Genomic DNA, 16,969 nt, shown 5'->3' on the forward strand with positions numbered 1-16,969 from the left:
CGATTTTTACATTCAAAAATTTAGAACTTTTGGTGTGAGTATTCATTACAATACTTGGAATCTTTCTTTGCATTTAACTGTTATTATTTTATTTTTTTTCTCTCTATTTCAAATTTATTTCGGCGACCCATACATTTTTCTCCACTTAGCAATAGTTTTCAGGACAATATTTTTCATCAAAAAAAAAATTACTTATCGGAATGTTTTGGCGAACCCTATCCTATGGGCTGTTCTAATAAAGCTGTCCTATTTATTTATGTTTTTTAATGAAGCATAGTTTTGTATAACCAGGACCACCGAGAGACAAGGCGTGCACCATGTTAGTTTTGTTGCCTTTCCTCCCTTCCATTATGCTAATTTTACTCTATGCACAATACTTGAATTTGAGCCGAGATCATAGTTTCCGACTAGGCGGACATAACCATTCTGCGGCCTTGTGAACAGTGTACTGTACTGAAAATTTTTTTTTTTTGGCGTTAATAAAAATGCTTGAAGCGTACATTTCCGCGACTTTTATAAAATAGAATCATGGATGTTCCTAAATTGTATTTTAAAATTACATTTTCTATTCAAATTTTACAGAAAAAATACTCCTTGTCACAATTATTTCAATTGTTCATTTATAATTACTATTTTAATTTTTTTAAACGACGAAGAGTTTCCCTTTCTCTTCGTTCGTTTTCATCGCTAAAATAAAATTGGCGGCCCCACTTTTGAAAAACTGGGGAGTGTAACTCCCCACTCTTGGCGACGGCCCTGAAGAGTACGTGAAAAAAGTATTATAAATGCATCTATTTCCTGTTCAATAAGTTTAAATATTTTTCTTTCCAAAATTCAAAATTTTCATGTTCTAAAGAAAAAAAAAGTTTTGGAAAAAAAAATCCCCCCCAAAAATTTTGATGGCGCAACTTGCGCCATAATCCCCCCTGTGGGCACCCCTGTCGGTATCTTCAGTGTGATTTCTATTCACACAGAGAATCTGTACCCCAATCAGAGCTCTTGTTACTTATCTTTTGAAACACCAATGTACACTTGACAAATTTACTTTTAAAAATAATTTTTAACTGATAAATATAGAAGTAAGTCTTAAAAATATATTAGTCAATTAAAGTCTTTAAAAAATAAATAAATAAAGATTTGCCTACAAGAACTTTTTAAAAATTGATTTAAATTCAAGTTAAATTAAATTTCAAATTACAGCAATTCTCAAACTGTGCTCACATAATAACTATACATAAAGAAGAAATGTAAATGCACATAAAAACTAGCATATTAAAATTAATATTTTTTTGCTTTTCAAAACCCTGAAATTTAATCTTAAACTTGAAATTAATTATAAAGAATTAATGCTTTCATTTTCAGTTTTGTACCAAATTGAATTTGTATTTAATAATGATTAGGCTGGTTTTACGTGTGATATATTCATCAAAATTTTATATAACAATATCATATTTTTTCAAGTTCTCAGTGCTTAAGTTGAAACTATTGAGAATACTAAATTATCCTGTGACATTGTAGTTAGCAATAAAGCTACTTTCAGCTTTGAGTACTACCGTATAAACATAAGGACACTGTCGACTGTGCTTCCATCTAAAATTTTTTCAAAAGTTTTTAGTACAGTTCTGCTAAGCTATCCAAAGTGTTAGTTCAAATTGCACACAGCTATTTAACCTTCTTAAAATAAATTCATAGCTTTTGCTGCCAGCATATCATATTCTCCTGTATAGATCCAACAATACAAAGGGTATATAATGATGAAGCTAATGTGAATTGTTTAATTAGAGACTTCAGGATCAATTATTAAGTATTCTTTGTTATTCCAAGGGTACAGGTGCTCATGTTAACCTAGTACGTTAAAGAATGTAGTCTCAAAAATTAAAAAAAGTGATTTTTTTAAATAATGTAAAGTTATTTTTTCCTTTAAAAATGTATCGCTTGTAACTTTTCTTGTAATCAATTAAATATTAAGTGCTTAAATTAATTATTTTCTATTTGATTATAATTTTACTACATTAAATATTAAAACCTTATTTGTAAAATTTCTTTTACATGTCCTTCTTGAAACTTCGTTTTCATTGTGTTTAAGCAGCCATTCCCAAACTGTGCTCCACAATTCACCAAAAGTTTTCCCTGGAGCACTATGAACTTTTTCAAAACCTTCAGAAATAGACAAATTTATTTATTATGAGACTTTTGCAACCTTTCTCCTGGGGTAGTTCTCTAAAGGTGGGAGCAAAAAAGTTAATTCTGAGCAATTTTTAAAAATTTCAAGTTTGACATCAATTTTGTGTTTATTGCATAGTATGTATCATATATAAATATAAAAAGACAGTAAGTACTTTTAAAAATTATTAATTGGCAAATTTAATGATATGTCTGTAGGTAACAGATTTTGGACATCTTCATAATGAAAGTTTCAAATTTTTGAATGAAAATTTTATTTTGTATTAAAATTTTGCATTTAAAAGTAAAGAGGATTAATGAAGTACTTGAGTGGTTCTGGATACTGGTCTTCATATAAATAAAATTTCGTTATGGTTTCGCAGAACGCGAAAAAAGAATCCATTTTGCCAGCGAAAGTGATCAAGTTGCTAAAACTGACGCAGCTGACGAAAACGGGAATTCTTGCTGGTAACCCTTTGCTTATTATACGATGTGAGATGAATAGTTAGATAGTGCACCTATGTAATAATAATGGGTTCACATTCGTACAAATTCATGTTTCTTACTCTTTAAATTTTATAATACCTACTCTACTCCTTTTAAAAACTTACTATTTAAATTTATCAAAATGAAAGATGTTAATGGATTAAAATTTTGGACGGAAAACAGGACGTGGGTTCATTGTTTAAGCTATTCAAATCTCAGACTAACCTGGAAATGAGGAAAAATTACTGCTTTAGTAGGGTCTCGTGAGCACTTGGAACAGCTTACCGGAAGAGGCAGTAATGAGCAAGGGGGTGGAAAGCTTTAAGAGGGCCTTTGATCTTCATTGGGAACTAATAAACTGACTAAAACCAGCCTAGACGGGCCCCAGAGCCTGTTGCTGGTCTTCATATTTGTATTAATGAACCACTCTTTGAATATTACTCTAATCAATGGGGTAAGATTGGGACAAATTAAAATTTTTAAAAATTAAATATCATAGCAACTGGAGTTATTCTTGTGCCATATCTTGTAAGAGGAATACTCAACTGACACATTAATGATTTTTAAAACTTTTTTTTTTGAAAACAAAAATTGGAACAGAGTAAAACTTTGAAAGGTGTCCCAAAGCTTACCTATCTTACGGTATATTTTTCATTTCTAAGTAATTTAAAAGGAATAAGATTTGCCAAGCAAAACAACTGACATTTTTTTTTTCATTTTATTATTTCCAAAGAAATAAAGGAGTTTTTACAAACAGTTTTTAGTTATTTTTGACCTAAAGAATGATTTTTACATTTTCTCACTCTAAGTATTTATTTGTAAACAATTTTAGGTGGAACTTGCTGAAGTCCTTTCCCGTATTCCTTTTAAAGTTGTAAATTTTCTGGAAAGTAAAAGAACTGTTGGAAAATCAATTTTAAGGAACATTTCGTATCAAGATAAAGTTTTAAGCGATGTTTTAATACCCTTACTTGGTGATGAAGATTTTCGTGTTAGGCAAGCATCTGCATCTGCTCTTGTAGAGTATGTATTCTTTTTTAACACCTAATATTTCTCTTTTAAGTTGTTACCTTTATTTAAAATAAATTCTTATCAGTTTTTGGGTAATCCTAATTCTTTTGTCTTAACAGATTCTGGAAATTAGGGAATGAGTAGGAATTTTATCTTTTTAGCAGTTACCTAATTGAAAATTTTATGAAATGGATATTTATCAAAGAATCTTTTTATTTTTACCTTTCTAAACACTCATATTCAACTAGACTAGAACTAAGATAAGCGTTGCTAGGCTAAGCGTTATAGAACTAAGAACTAAGCATTATTTTTGAATTGTAAACAAATGTAAAAATTAAGTTAATATTTATTATTGCGTAAGTAAAATGTTGTTTTATGCCTTAATACTTTGCATAAACCATGGCACAAATGGTAATTTTAAAATATATGGTCAAATTTCACAATGGTAAGAAGTAAAACTCCTAAAAAGGAATTACTTAATTTAATCATAGATAAAAGAAATCAATATAGTTATATGATGAATATTTAGATGCAAAAGTATGATATCTAATTGAAAAGGATTGCTTCCTCAAAATTAATGCTCATTTTCATGTGCATTAAAATAAATGTTTGTTTGTGTAAATTAACTAAGCCATTATTCAGTTTACTTAATAAACTTCTGTATTGAATACTAAGTTAAGTAATATAGAAATCTCGAATTTAAGAAGTAAATGTTGGATAATATTTCTTGAACTTATATCCTTAAATCATTCCTAATTTGCATATTTTTTTTTTACTAATTTACTTCTTTACAGATTAATACCTAAACTTTACTTTCCTGTTGATCACCTCAATATGGATCCAATAAATGCCATTGCTGAAGAACATACTGATTTGTATCTTGATATGATTCATAAAAGGACATTGCAAACAACACTGCCTCTTGTACATGCGTCTGTGAAGCCATTTTCAACTGAGAATACGTTTGCATTTGATAGAATAGTAGATGCATCTTTATCAAGAATTATTAATCTGCTTGTTACTACCTTACGAATGTGTACAAACAGATATCTCGTGGTAAGTTTTCTTCAACAGTATTTGTGTTTCTTGTATTCAAGTACTTTTCTTTCGAAGTTATAGTTTGCTATAATTATTACTATTTATTTTCAAGTATCATGAGGGATATTTGAGCATAATTCTTAAGAGTCATTTTTTTAAAAGTTGGAGAAAGTGAATGGGGGCCTGATAGTTGACACCTTCAATTTTCCTGAAACTTTCAGGATATTTTACTAGTATTGTGATAAGAAAAAATGAAGCTTCTTTCCTCTGTAATTTGACTTGTTGACCCTCGAGTGGAGGTCAAAGTTTATGGTCGTGAGAAAAAAGAGCTAAATATATGATTGCTTTGCTTCAAAAGCAATAAGTGAACCGAGCCAATTTTTTTAAATAAGGATACTACTTGATACTAGGTACATTCTAGTATAAATATTTTGGTGAATCACTCATGGCTTTGAGGGCAATGGTCAATTGAAAATGCAATTTTTAAAACTTTTTTTGCTTTGTTTAGACCCAGATCTCTGCTAAAGCCGTGAGTAAACCTCAGAAATAAGTGTATGATTAACTACTCACCTCAGTATAGTACTAAGAAAAATATAAAATAGCTTTCATTTCTCTTAGCTTTAGTAGTTAAACGGTCTCAAAGTTGACAATTTTTTAAAAATGGCCAAGTTTAGAGGTCAATAACTTTGATCGCGACGAGTCAACAACTTTGGGACACAGCTGCAGTTATAGTCTGAGTGGTGTAGTTAAAGGTTCAGGTTAGAAACCCATGGCAAGTAATCAACTTTTTTAATTATGCGGTCTTAAAGTTGATATTTTGAAACAACAAGAATCAACGTTTTAGGTCAATTACTCTGTAACGCCAAAGTCAATAACTTTGAGCAAGAGCTGTAATTATGCTCTGCCTGGTGTAATTTTAGACTCATGTCAGAAAACCATGAGATCTAATCATCTTTTTTAATTAAATGGTCTCAAAAATCATGATTTCAGTATAAAAGAGCGATTTTTCACGAGTTTATATGCGTGCTAATCAAAATTTTATGAGCTCAAACTCACATAAATGCTAGAACAAATCAACAGCCAAATGTACCTTAACCTCCCAAAATTTCATGCTTCCAGTGTAATAAAATTTTCTGTAACCTTGACCACAACATGGCAGTTCTTCTCACAAAGCTGATATTAAGCTCTTTTTTTTCATGACCTTAAACTTTGACCCCTACTCAAGGACAAACAAATCAGTTTAAAAAAACAAAAGAAACTTCAATTTTTCTTATCATAGTACCACTAAAACATCCTGAAATTTTTACGAAAATTGAAGAAATCAACTATCAAAAGTGTCCAGCTTTAAAAAAAAATGACTCTTAAGGTATTAATAATAATAATTCTCAGTTGAAAATTCTGTAATCCAAGAATTCTAAAATTCAATTTGAAAGATATGGTAGCATCTGTTGAAGAAAAGGATGTGTATGTATGAATATATATATATACACATACATATATATATATATATATACACATACATTCACTATGTGTCCAAAAAAAAAGGCGCATGCCTTAATATTTGGTTGGACCACCTTTTGCGCATATTACAGCTTTCATACGCCGTGGCATTGCTTCAGTGAGCTTTTGTAGAATATCCGTTTTTATTTTCGCCCACAATTCCATCAATCCCTTCATCTAAACGTTCGATAGATGAAAAAAGTGTATTGTGTAATATTAAATCCCTTTCGAGTACGTCCCACAGATTTGTGTAATATTAAATCCCTTTCGAGTACGTCCCACAGATTCTCGATTGGATTGAGGTCCAGACTTTGTGGTGGTCAAATCATGTGTTGAAATGATCCATCATGCTCATCGAACCAACATTTAACAATTGTAGCCCAGTGTACTCTGACGTTATCGTCTTGGAATACACCAGTACCGTCAGGAAAATAAAAGTCCATAGATGGCACAACATGATCATCCAAGATGTTAAGGTACTGTGCAGACTTCATTTGGTTGGTGCAAAATGCAGCCTAGCCTAGTCCAGATGAACAGAAACAACCGCAGATCATTACACTGCTTCCGGAAGAGTGCACAGCGAGACCGAGACATGTAGGGTCCATTGCTTCGTATGGCTCTCTTCAAACCCTAATGCATCCATCATTTTGAAAGAGTGTAAATCTTGACTCATAGGACCACATGACCTTTTCCCAATCATAAACAGTTCAATTTTTATGCTCTTTTGTAAATCGCAGTCTCTTTCTCCAATTAATTACACTCACAAGTGGCTTCTTTATTTCAACACAGCTTCTTAGTACCGATTTTTGAAGTTCTCGTCGCATTGTGCACTTGGAAATAGTTTTACTTCCCTCGTTGAAGATTTTTGCGTGTTGAATGGTTGATTTCTTGCGATTTTTCTTCCTTAATCTCTTCAGAGAACGCCGCTCACATTCGTCTAGAATAGATTTACGACCACAAAGATGTTGCTAACAGGTAGTTTCTCCGTCATCTTTCCACCTTTTAATAATGCGTTGAACAGTTGGCAATTCTGTACCACTAATTTCAACTATGTCTTTGCATTTTGTCCCACTTTGGTACAAGCCAACAATTTGCCCCTTTTTGAACTCTGTTCATCACTTCCTCGAACACAACTACCGATTCCAGCCATGCTTACTTCAAACTAAACAGACTTCTAGTGCAACGCCCACATTTTAAGCTTGCATTGAGCAAAGATTCATGGAAATATCTGTAATGCTCATCAAATCACCTTCTTCCAAAATTGGAATGTTTAAAATTCAATCGCGACTTCTTAGTGTACAAATACAGTGAAACCTCCGAATAGCGGACAGTCAAGGGACCAGAAGTTTTGTCCGTTATTGGGAGGTGTCTGCTATTAAGAGGAACTACTTAATTTACCTTTTTCAAAATGGGCTGTTGTTCCCTTTGTAGAACACAATCGAAACAATTGCGAAAGGTTTACTACATTTTATGTCAAGTGTAATTAATCTGTTTTTCTTAATAAAGGTATACTGACAGCACACACTTGTCTTAAAAAGCATTTAGTCAATTAAAGTAATCGGTTAAAACAGTGTGACATCTCTTTTTTGCATTACAAGCCTGTTTCTCAATATAAATATTTGAATCATTTACCTTAGCAAGTCCTTCAGTGTCCCCTTTGCTCATGAAAAAGTTTTTCAATTCTTTACTGTATTTCAGTGCCTCCGAAAAGTCTCTAATTGTGCAAACATTTTCAATCACAGGAAGTTCATCTTCATCGTCGTCAGAAAGAACACATAATTCAGTTGTGTTGTGAGAAATGAAATTTGAAACGTTCAAATTCTCTTCCTCAATCCACAAGTCTTCATCAATTTGAACGTAGTCTTCAGCACTGACTTTTGAATCCAAATGAACCAGTAGCTCATTAAGTTCTTTTTCCTCTTCTGCTCCTCCTAATGTGCACTGTCAGGTATCATTTCACTCGTGAACGAAAATACTGCCTTTTTAAGAGTCTATCCCCAAAGTTTTCCGGACTTCTCTGGCTTTCTTTTGGAGTAATACTCCGCTTATTGGGACGTTCTTTGCACGAGCAGCTCTGAACCATTTCATGTCAACCTCGTCGATTTCACTGGTTTCTGTTTTGCGAAACTTTACATATTTTTAAATTTTCATTTGAACTCACAATCCACAATTTTCTAACTTCGTCTTTATCTTTTAAAATTTCGCTGATTTGAGTTTTCCCAACTTGAAAACAATCGGCAAGACAACGTACACTTATTTTTTCTTTTTAGACAACATCCAAAACATTAATTTTTTCTTTCAATGTCTCTTTCTTTTAGTTGCCATTTTAAAACTCAAAAAATATTGTCACAAAAAAAAAACCAACTAAATCAACACGCATTTAGGAAAGTTTGCAACTGCAAAGCTACGATTGCTGCATGAAAAGCAGGTTCGCTTGCCTCTCAATTCATCTCAGGGTATGAATATCATATTACCAACGACGGCGATTCGGCGGAGCAACCCCCCTCCCCCCACACACTTTTTATGGTTAATTTATTTATTTATCTCGAGTATCACTATTGCATGATTGACGGTTGGCAATATGACCTTGAATATGGGCAAATCTTTTTCATGTCAAAAAATTAAACAACCCAACGAAACCACGGCGCCATAAAGCCGACTACTACTGCCGCCGGTCTGCTCAATTGCATCTCCCGAGAGCCCCAGTTAGAGAAAGCGCCCAGTTTCCTCTTTTTTATCTTAACTTTTGAATAGTTATTGTGTACAAAATTCATTAAAACCTTAAGAAAAACGTATGTTAATTGTTAGGCTGACATCAGTTTTCACTTATCTGCTTCAATACCCTCAAAACTAGCCGTTACAAAATTATGATTTTTTTTTCTTTTTCATTTTTTGCTGCCCGCAAAAAGTACCATGTCTTTTAGTTCTTTTTCTTCTGCCCCCAACTTTTAAACCCCAATCGCTGCCTCTGCCCCTTACCACCCTTTTAATTCCAAGAAACAGTGATAAGGAAATGATGCGGGTGGGGGTGGGATATCAGTTGTAGAGGATGAAAAGCTTTGTAAGGCAAGCAGTTACTAAGAAATTCTATGAAAAGAAAAACCGGAAGCGCTACGATCGCAAGGAAAATTTTTTGTGAAATAACTGTCCGTTATTCGGAGTGTCCGTTATTCAGAGTGAATTACATGGAATGGCCTATATTGAGGGACTGGGACTTGCAAAAATTTCCGTTAATTAGAGGTGTCCATTATTCGGGAGTGTCCGTTAAGGGAGGTTTCACTGTACATATGCAAATGTGATGCCCAGCACTAGGCTCTGGGTCCAGCTAGGCTGGTCCTAAGCAGTTTTTTAGTCACGAATAAAGAATTATGTCCCACTTAAATCTATCTATTTTGCTCATTACAGCCTCTTCCGGAAATCTATTCTGAAAGCCCACAGCTCTACTAAAGTACTAATTTTTCCTCACTTCCTGGTTAGCCTGAAATTTGAATTGTTTAAAACCAATGACCACTTGTCTTCCTTTCCGTACAAAAGTTTAACCCATTAACATCTTTCATTTTGATAAATTTAAACAACTGAATCATGTCCCCTGACTTTTCTTTGCTCCAGACTGTACTTATTAAACCTTTAGAGTTGGGTATTATGATAAAATATAAATCTAAAACTCCCCTTACTAGTCTATTAACCCTTCCTTTCCAATAAAAAAATATCTTTCCTCAGTAACAAGCTCAGCTTTACTTTACAAGTATTCTTATTTGGTTTTCACTGAAAAAGAATGGGCGAAAAACCCTCTAATCCCAACATTTCCCTATTGTTAGTATTGAATCCAAAATGCGTTTCTTCAAATATCTCAAAAACTCATTTCGGCAGATACCGCCATTTACCTGCTCACAGCAGTACTCTGTTGACTGAACTTGAAATCCTTATTTATTAAGACACCCAGATAAAGAACATTTTCCGGCCGACTAATGACTGAGCCCTGCAAATAATAACTTGTACGCTTATTATTATGACCTTACTTTAGCACATGACATTCCCTAACGTTAACCGTCATTCCCACTTATCTGCCCACTTAGTAATACAATCTAAATGCTCTTGAAGCTGTTTTTTTTTTTTTTTTGTTTATTTTCTAGAATCCCTATAAGTTTGACGTCATCAGCAAAACAGTTCATGTTTCTAGAAATATTTTCATGAAAATCATTTATAAAAATAATCAAAAGAGACCCTAAAACTGATCCTTGAGGAACCCCTACTTAAAACATCACTCCATTAAGAATGATTTCGCCTTTCAACTACACTTTGTTTCCTTCCAGTCAGCCAATTCCTAACCCAAAGTAACATTTTCCCTCCTAAACTAGCTGATGTAGGAAAACCCTTTATATCAGCTAGTTTGCTGAGAAAAGCAACATGCGGTGCCTTTTGAAATGCTTTATAAAAATCAATACAAACAATATCTGCAAAAATGTTGTAAGATTCCGGGCTGTTGTGCCGTGGTCTGAGTGTTGTTACTCCAAACACTTTGGCCGCATCTGTCGCGGCCACCGGTGAAATCTACAGCCTACCTCCCCTACGCAGGGTTCTTACTCCTGAAAATCCTGAAAAACTCCTGAAATCTAATTTTTTCTTCTAAGGGCCCTTAAAACTCCTGAATTTTTGTTTTAGTCTCCTTATTTTCTCCCTCTCCTCCTGAAAATAATTTTTACTAGTAAAATTGCTTCATCAATCTCAAAATAAAACTTTAACAATCGCTAATTTTAATTCCATGTTGTTAGGCGGCCATATCAAAAGAGCCAATCAAAAATCTTGTATTATACAGAGCATCCATTGCTTTTTCCAAAGACATGGGGTGTGTTTGAACTGACTGACCAGTTACTCCATTCAAACATACCTATTACGTTTACTGTTCGTAACTGCCACTAGAGAACAAAGCAAGAGCATGTGATAGGTTTTGTGTTAACTGCTGTTAAGCGTATTTTCTTCATTGCTAAATGGTAGTGCTGTTGCTATTTTGTAGTATATTTAGCATTGATAGTACAAATATACTACAAATACATAATATACGAAGTACTATATACTAAATATACTAAAAACCGCTCGTGTTATTACTCATGAAAATTCTGCTTTTGACTCCTGAAAACTCCTGAAATTCATTTTGTCTGAAAGAGTATGAACCTTGCTTATGTTGAAGACGTCACCGACAGAATTAAAAGACTGCTGTGCAAACACAACATCAGGGCTGTTTTCAAGCCTACCCATCGCATCAGTGACTTACTACAATCAGTGAAAGCTGGGAGAGACCCTTTGTCCGCTGCAGGAGTTTACAAGATCCCATGTTCCTGCGGATCGGTCTACATTGGAACAATGTAAGGAAGCGTTAATACAAGAATAAAGGAACATCAAAGAAATTGCTGTCTGGGCCACACTGAGAAATCAGCAGTCACGGAACACACTTTTAGTGATGGCACCCATGACATTAACTGAACAAACTACTTTCAAGGACTTCCCATCATTACGCCAGATTAAACAGAGAAGCAGTCGAAATTTTCAAACATCCCAACAATTTAAACAAAAAGGAAGAAGGAATTAAAATCAGCAAACTCCGGCATGCTACACTTGGGTGAATTATCCCAAGAGATATTTCTAGCCAACCAGAAACAGCAACGTATGTCCAGCAGCCAATTCCCAACCAGAATGAAGAGAGCTCAAGTTTCAGCCAACCAGAAACAAGGACGAATGCTTATCAGCCAATCCTGACCCGGAACGAATGGAGAGCTAGCTCTTCCCACATAGATAGTGACAACACTTCGATATCTGCATCAATTGCTAGGAAGTCGCTTCCCTGGAAGCTTCGACCACGTAGACACTGAAAATGGCTGCCGCAGATGCGGCTGAAACGTTTGGAGTAACAACTCTCAGACTATGGCACAACGGCCCGGAATCCTACAACATTATTGACACCGGCCGTAAAAGCCTTCATTCTTACATTAAATATCTACAAACTTTTTGTTACCTAAAGCCATGGTAACCTTGTCATAAAAATGAGATAAATTAGTAGGTCTATAAATACCTGCATTACTTTAGACCCTTTCTTGAGGCATTATACATGCATACACACACATATATACAGGTAGTTATCAAAATAATGGAAACACCTGTGAATAAAAGTGACACTTTTGAATGCGCTTGGTACGTAATAAAGAATGAAACTAGATACCTGTTTTTTTTTTAATAAATAGCAATGTATATATTCTGTTAGTATATGGTGGCTTAACTGAAGTTCTGGAAGTCTTGGATTATATTCAGGAGCGTGAAATGTCGGTCCTCTCAAATTTTAAAAGACGACGAGTAGATTTAACTTGCTGAAAAGAATAGCTGGGGTAAAATGGGGAGTTTCCCAGAGTGTTCTTACACGGTGGCGACAGATCAGGGAGATCAGGGAAAAGTCAGGGAACTTTATTGATCAGGGAAATATCAGGGAATTTTGAATAAATAATAAAAATTCAGGGAAAATTGATCAAATGAAGAAATTTTTTTTTTTTTGCTTTGCAAAGTTAAACACCCTTTTTTCCTATTCATTTTCCGCCAATTATTTGTTTTAAAAAAAAGTAATATTAGTGAGATGTGATTATGCATTGACACATGTTTGTGCATTTTTTCCCCCTTAAGGTTAAAGTATTGAATCTTAAGTTATTAACCACAGGATGAATTTCTTAAGCTTCTGTGTCTGAAAAAGTTGTTTATTTTACGTAGTTTGAATTTTTCTGCTAGGCGTTCCATACTACGTAAAATAAACAAATCACAACTGCATCAAACCAACAGGCAAAGAGGAAGTTGCCATTAAAGACTTTGCTCCATTGCCTTTACTCATTGTCTTGAAGTAGCTAGCGTACTGTAATCTCGATTTCAAGATTTTTTTTTTTTTTTTTTTTTACAATTGATACTCTAAGAGCTTAAAAGGTATTTTACTTGGCGTTTTCGATTTAATTGCTAAAATTGAATGTTAAATGAAAATCAACTTTGTTTTTTGCCATCTTATTATTCGCTGTCGCTTTAGATTATACGAAGGTTTTTTTTAATTATATATATATATTTTCAGACTTTAAAATTCTTTCATTTTAAAACCAAGTTATATACTATACAATTTGAAATCAATTATTGTTTTTTTACATTTCAATGTTTGTTAAAAAAGATTTTTTTTCCGACTAATAATGAAATCATTTGAAATTGAGTTGTGTACATAAGTAAATATTTTTACTATTTTTTAATAGTTAAAATGCTGTATTCCTTCGCTAAAACCTAAGTTCTTGATTAAAGAATAGCTCAATATGACTGGTTGTTGAAAGATTCCAATTTGTTTTACATAAATATGTCCATTATTTATGTAAGTAAAACTGCATTACTTCTATACTTTCACAATTACTTGTTATTCTCGCAGCAACAATTATGCTGCTTAAAAATTCAGTTCAAAATTATTTCCAAATAAACTTTTCTAGTTTTATGATGATTAGGTATTTCTTTACGAGTGGTTTTAATAATTTCTTAGAATTCTTATGTTTACAGGATACTGGAAGTAAAGCATTTGTTTTAGATTTCCTATAATATTTCTCGGTAGATAATTTAATATACTATTTTTACTAAAAAAAAAAAAAAAGCTTTTTTTTTCAAAATATATATTTTTTTAATGAACAGCTTAAAATGTTTTAAACACTGCATTTTATTTAATATGCAATGGTTTTCAGGTAGGGTAAAGGAAGAAAACCATTATCCATGGTAACGTAAATCAGGGAAATTAAGTGAACTTAATCAGGGAAAAGTCAGGGAACTTTTTTTCGCCGTTCCTGTCGCCACCCTGTCTTATCTCCACCTTTAATGCATACATTAAACCAATTTTCGATTATGGTGCTAAACTCCTCATCACCACTTCTGATAGTGCTCTAGATAAACTGGACGTTGCACAAAACAAGGCATTAAGACTCATTACTGGTGCGACAAAATCAACCCCCTATTGCTGCTATGGAATTGCAAACTGGGACTTAATTGTTTATCAGACAGACAAACCTACAGTGCAGACTGCAACTTTCCCTTCTCCCTAGAGTTGAAGAGGTTACATCTTTTCGTCTCATTACTGGTACGACTAGTTACAAGCCCATCTTTTTAAAATCGGACTTTCCAGTTCCCCGCTGTGTCCACTATGTGAAGGGACTGAGCAAATGACAGGGAGCATTTTTTTGATTGCCCCGTTCTTCTCGACGTGCTGAAGGATGTTGACTTCAGGGAGCTTTCCCGCTCTGCTACTGCATCTTTGTTGTATTGGACTGCAAGGCGCCTTATGTCCGAGAGGACGTTGGTGGGCGTAATTTAAAAAAAATTTTTTTTTTAAAAAAAGGCCAAATTGTTGGAGCGCTTCCTACTGGCGCAAGTGTAACTGAAACATCTCAATCTTTAGGCGTTTCTAGAGGTACAGTATCTGAAGTCATGACAGCATACACCTAGTGGGGTAAGAAACCTGCAAAACTAAATAGTGGGCTGAAAGAGAAGCTCGGTAAAATAAACCGACGGGTATTGAAGTGGTTTGTAGTGTCTGAAAAGAGAACAACAGCAGCAAAAGTGGCCACAGAACTCAATCACCATCGGGATTCACCCATGTGAGTGATTACAGTGAGTACAGGCACAATTGTAAACAGATCATTTACGGCGTAGTAGCGACTCCCAAAATACTTTTCACAGATGTTAATGATAAACGTCGTCTATAGAGGAGCCACACTCGCAAATCCTGGTTGATGAGTGAAAGATAGTAATATCGTCTGACGAATCGTCTTTGCCACTTTTCTTTACTACAAGCCGGGCACACGTTTGGAAGACTCCAGCAGAAGCGTATAATCTTGCTTCTCTTCTTCCAACTGTTAAGCATGGGCGAGGATCTGTCATAACATGGGCAGCTATGTCGTGGTTTTTCGCTGGACCAGTCGTAACTCTGAAAGGAAGGATCACTGGGGACAAGTATAGAGACATTTTAGCTGACCAACCCCATCCTATGATGCAGACTTTGTTTCCTGAAGGAGATGGAATTTTCCAAGATGATAATGCAGTTATCCATGCAGCGGGACTTGTCCAATCATGGTTTGATGAACACGAGGATGCAGTTAAACATCTGCTTGGGCAGCACTGTCACCTGACCTTAATATAATTGAACTATTATGGTATATTTTAGAGCAATCAATACCGAATCGATATCCTCCACTAAAGTCTCATCCAGAGTTTTCCCAATATCTCCATGAAGAATAGTACAAAATTCTGCTGAACGCTATTTAACACTTGTATAAATTGATATCTCAATGAATCCAAGCTGTATTATATGCCAAAGGAGGTCCTACACCATACTAATAAAGAATTCTTTACAAAGTTCAAGTGTTTCTATTATTTTGATAACTACCATTATATACAGTCAATTCACGATAACTCAAATCTAAAGGGACCAACGAAAAACTTTGATTTAACGGAAGTTCGATTTACTGCTAGTTTTGGTTTTCGACATTTTAATATTAAAAACCATCGAATATTTTAATGTGTTCCTATAACAAATGAAATGATATAACTTAAAAGTTTTTTACAATATGCCCAGTTTAATCAAAAATATTGAGAGAAAAAAATCAAAAGCATGGTTTTGATTTCGATACTGTTGAAACCAACTGAATAGAGTTGATTCTACTTCAGGAAAGAGACACATCTTCATTCGTTTCAAATTCGGATTCATGGATTCTACTGCTGTAGAAGTTTCTCATTTTCTTTTAATATCATTGACAGAGTACTTGCTTAGATATCTTTAACAGTAAAGAAAACTCACTCTGTCTCAGGAAATTATCCGCGAATGATCAAACTAAAGAATAGAGGGGAATGTCTCTTAACTTAAGTCAGCCTTTGAATAAAGGTACAGTCAGTTGACTTGACAACTTGACAGCTTAAGAGCAAATTCGTAGTCCAGCAACATGTCAAAGTTTAAACGGTACAGTATGAGAAAAGAAAACAAGCTAACTCCTTTATCGCAGATTGGCTCTACAGGTGCTCTTCTTGCTTTAGAGGTCTATTGGGCAAGAATTGTAAGTGGAGGTGAATTAATTTTTCTCTCACAGTCACTTGTTTCTTTCTTTTTTGTTTTTCGTTCCTCTGAAATAAATTCCAAGTCATCTTTGAATAAAACTTCGAGTTATAGTAATATTTGAGTTATAGGACTTCGAGTTATTGCGAATTGACTGTGTATATATATATATATATATATATTTATATATATATATATATATATATATAAAACAAAATACCAACAATACAAAATTTAAGGACCTTTAACTTTTTATGTGCTTTTTCTTTTATTAGTTTATATACAGTGCCGGTAAAAAAATCTATACATTTGGTTGGCAGTTAAAAACCCAATGTATTCCTTTCTCATTGTGCTCGAGTTCAAGCTTGTTAGCTTTTCAAGGGGGTGGGAGGTGCTCTGGACTGCATTGGGCTGGACTATTGTTAGAGCCAAAGCATTTCTCCCCCTATTGCTATTCTGAGAATGAAATGATTGAAACTTTGGTATTCGGCCAATTCACAAGGGAGCATGCCAAGTAAAACCATGACAAGAAAAGGTTATGTAAAGTTTTAAATTGCCAACCAAATGTAATTTTTTTTTTCAGAACTGCACAAACAATATTGAATTTATTTTTATATTTTTTGTAAAAGTATCTCTTATATCCACAGAGATATAAGCATTTCTTTCAAAAATGCA

The 16,969-nt window shown here is 33.9% G+C and overlaps 1 protein-coding gene across 1 annotated transcript in view; it reads left to right on the plus strand.

Annotated features, from left to right (window-relative positions):
- Positions 1 to 16,969, plus strand: part of LOC129231246 (huntingtin-like) — a 231,271-nt gene that overhangs the window by 55,663 nt on the left and 158,639 nt on the right. Inside the window, exons 15-16 of the mRNA XM_054865524.1 lie at positions 3,482 to 3,672; positions 4,455 to 4,716. Of these exons, the coding sequence (XP_054721499.1) occupies positions 3,482 to 3,672; positions 4,455 to 4,716 (453 nt within the window). The remainder of the gene's footprint in view (positions 1 to 3,481; positions 3,673 to 4,454; positions 4,717 to 16,969) is intronic.

This window comes from Uloborus diversus, chromosome 10, assembly GCF_026930045.1.
Source record: "Uloborus diversus isolate 005 chromosome 10, Udiv.v.3.1, whole genome shotgun sequence".
Taxonomy (NCBI): Eukaryota; Metazoa; Arthropoda; class Arachnida; order Araneae; family Uloboridae; genus Uloborus; species Uloborus diversus.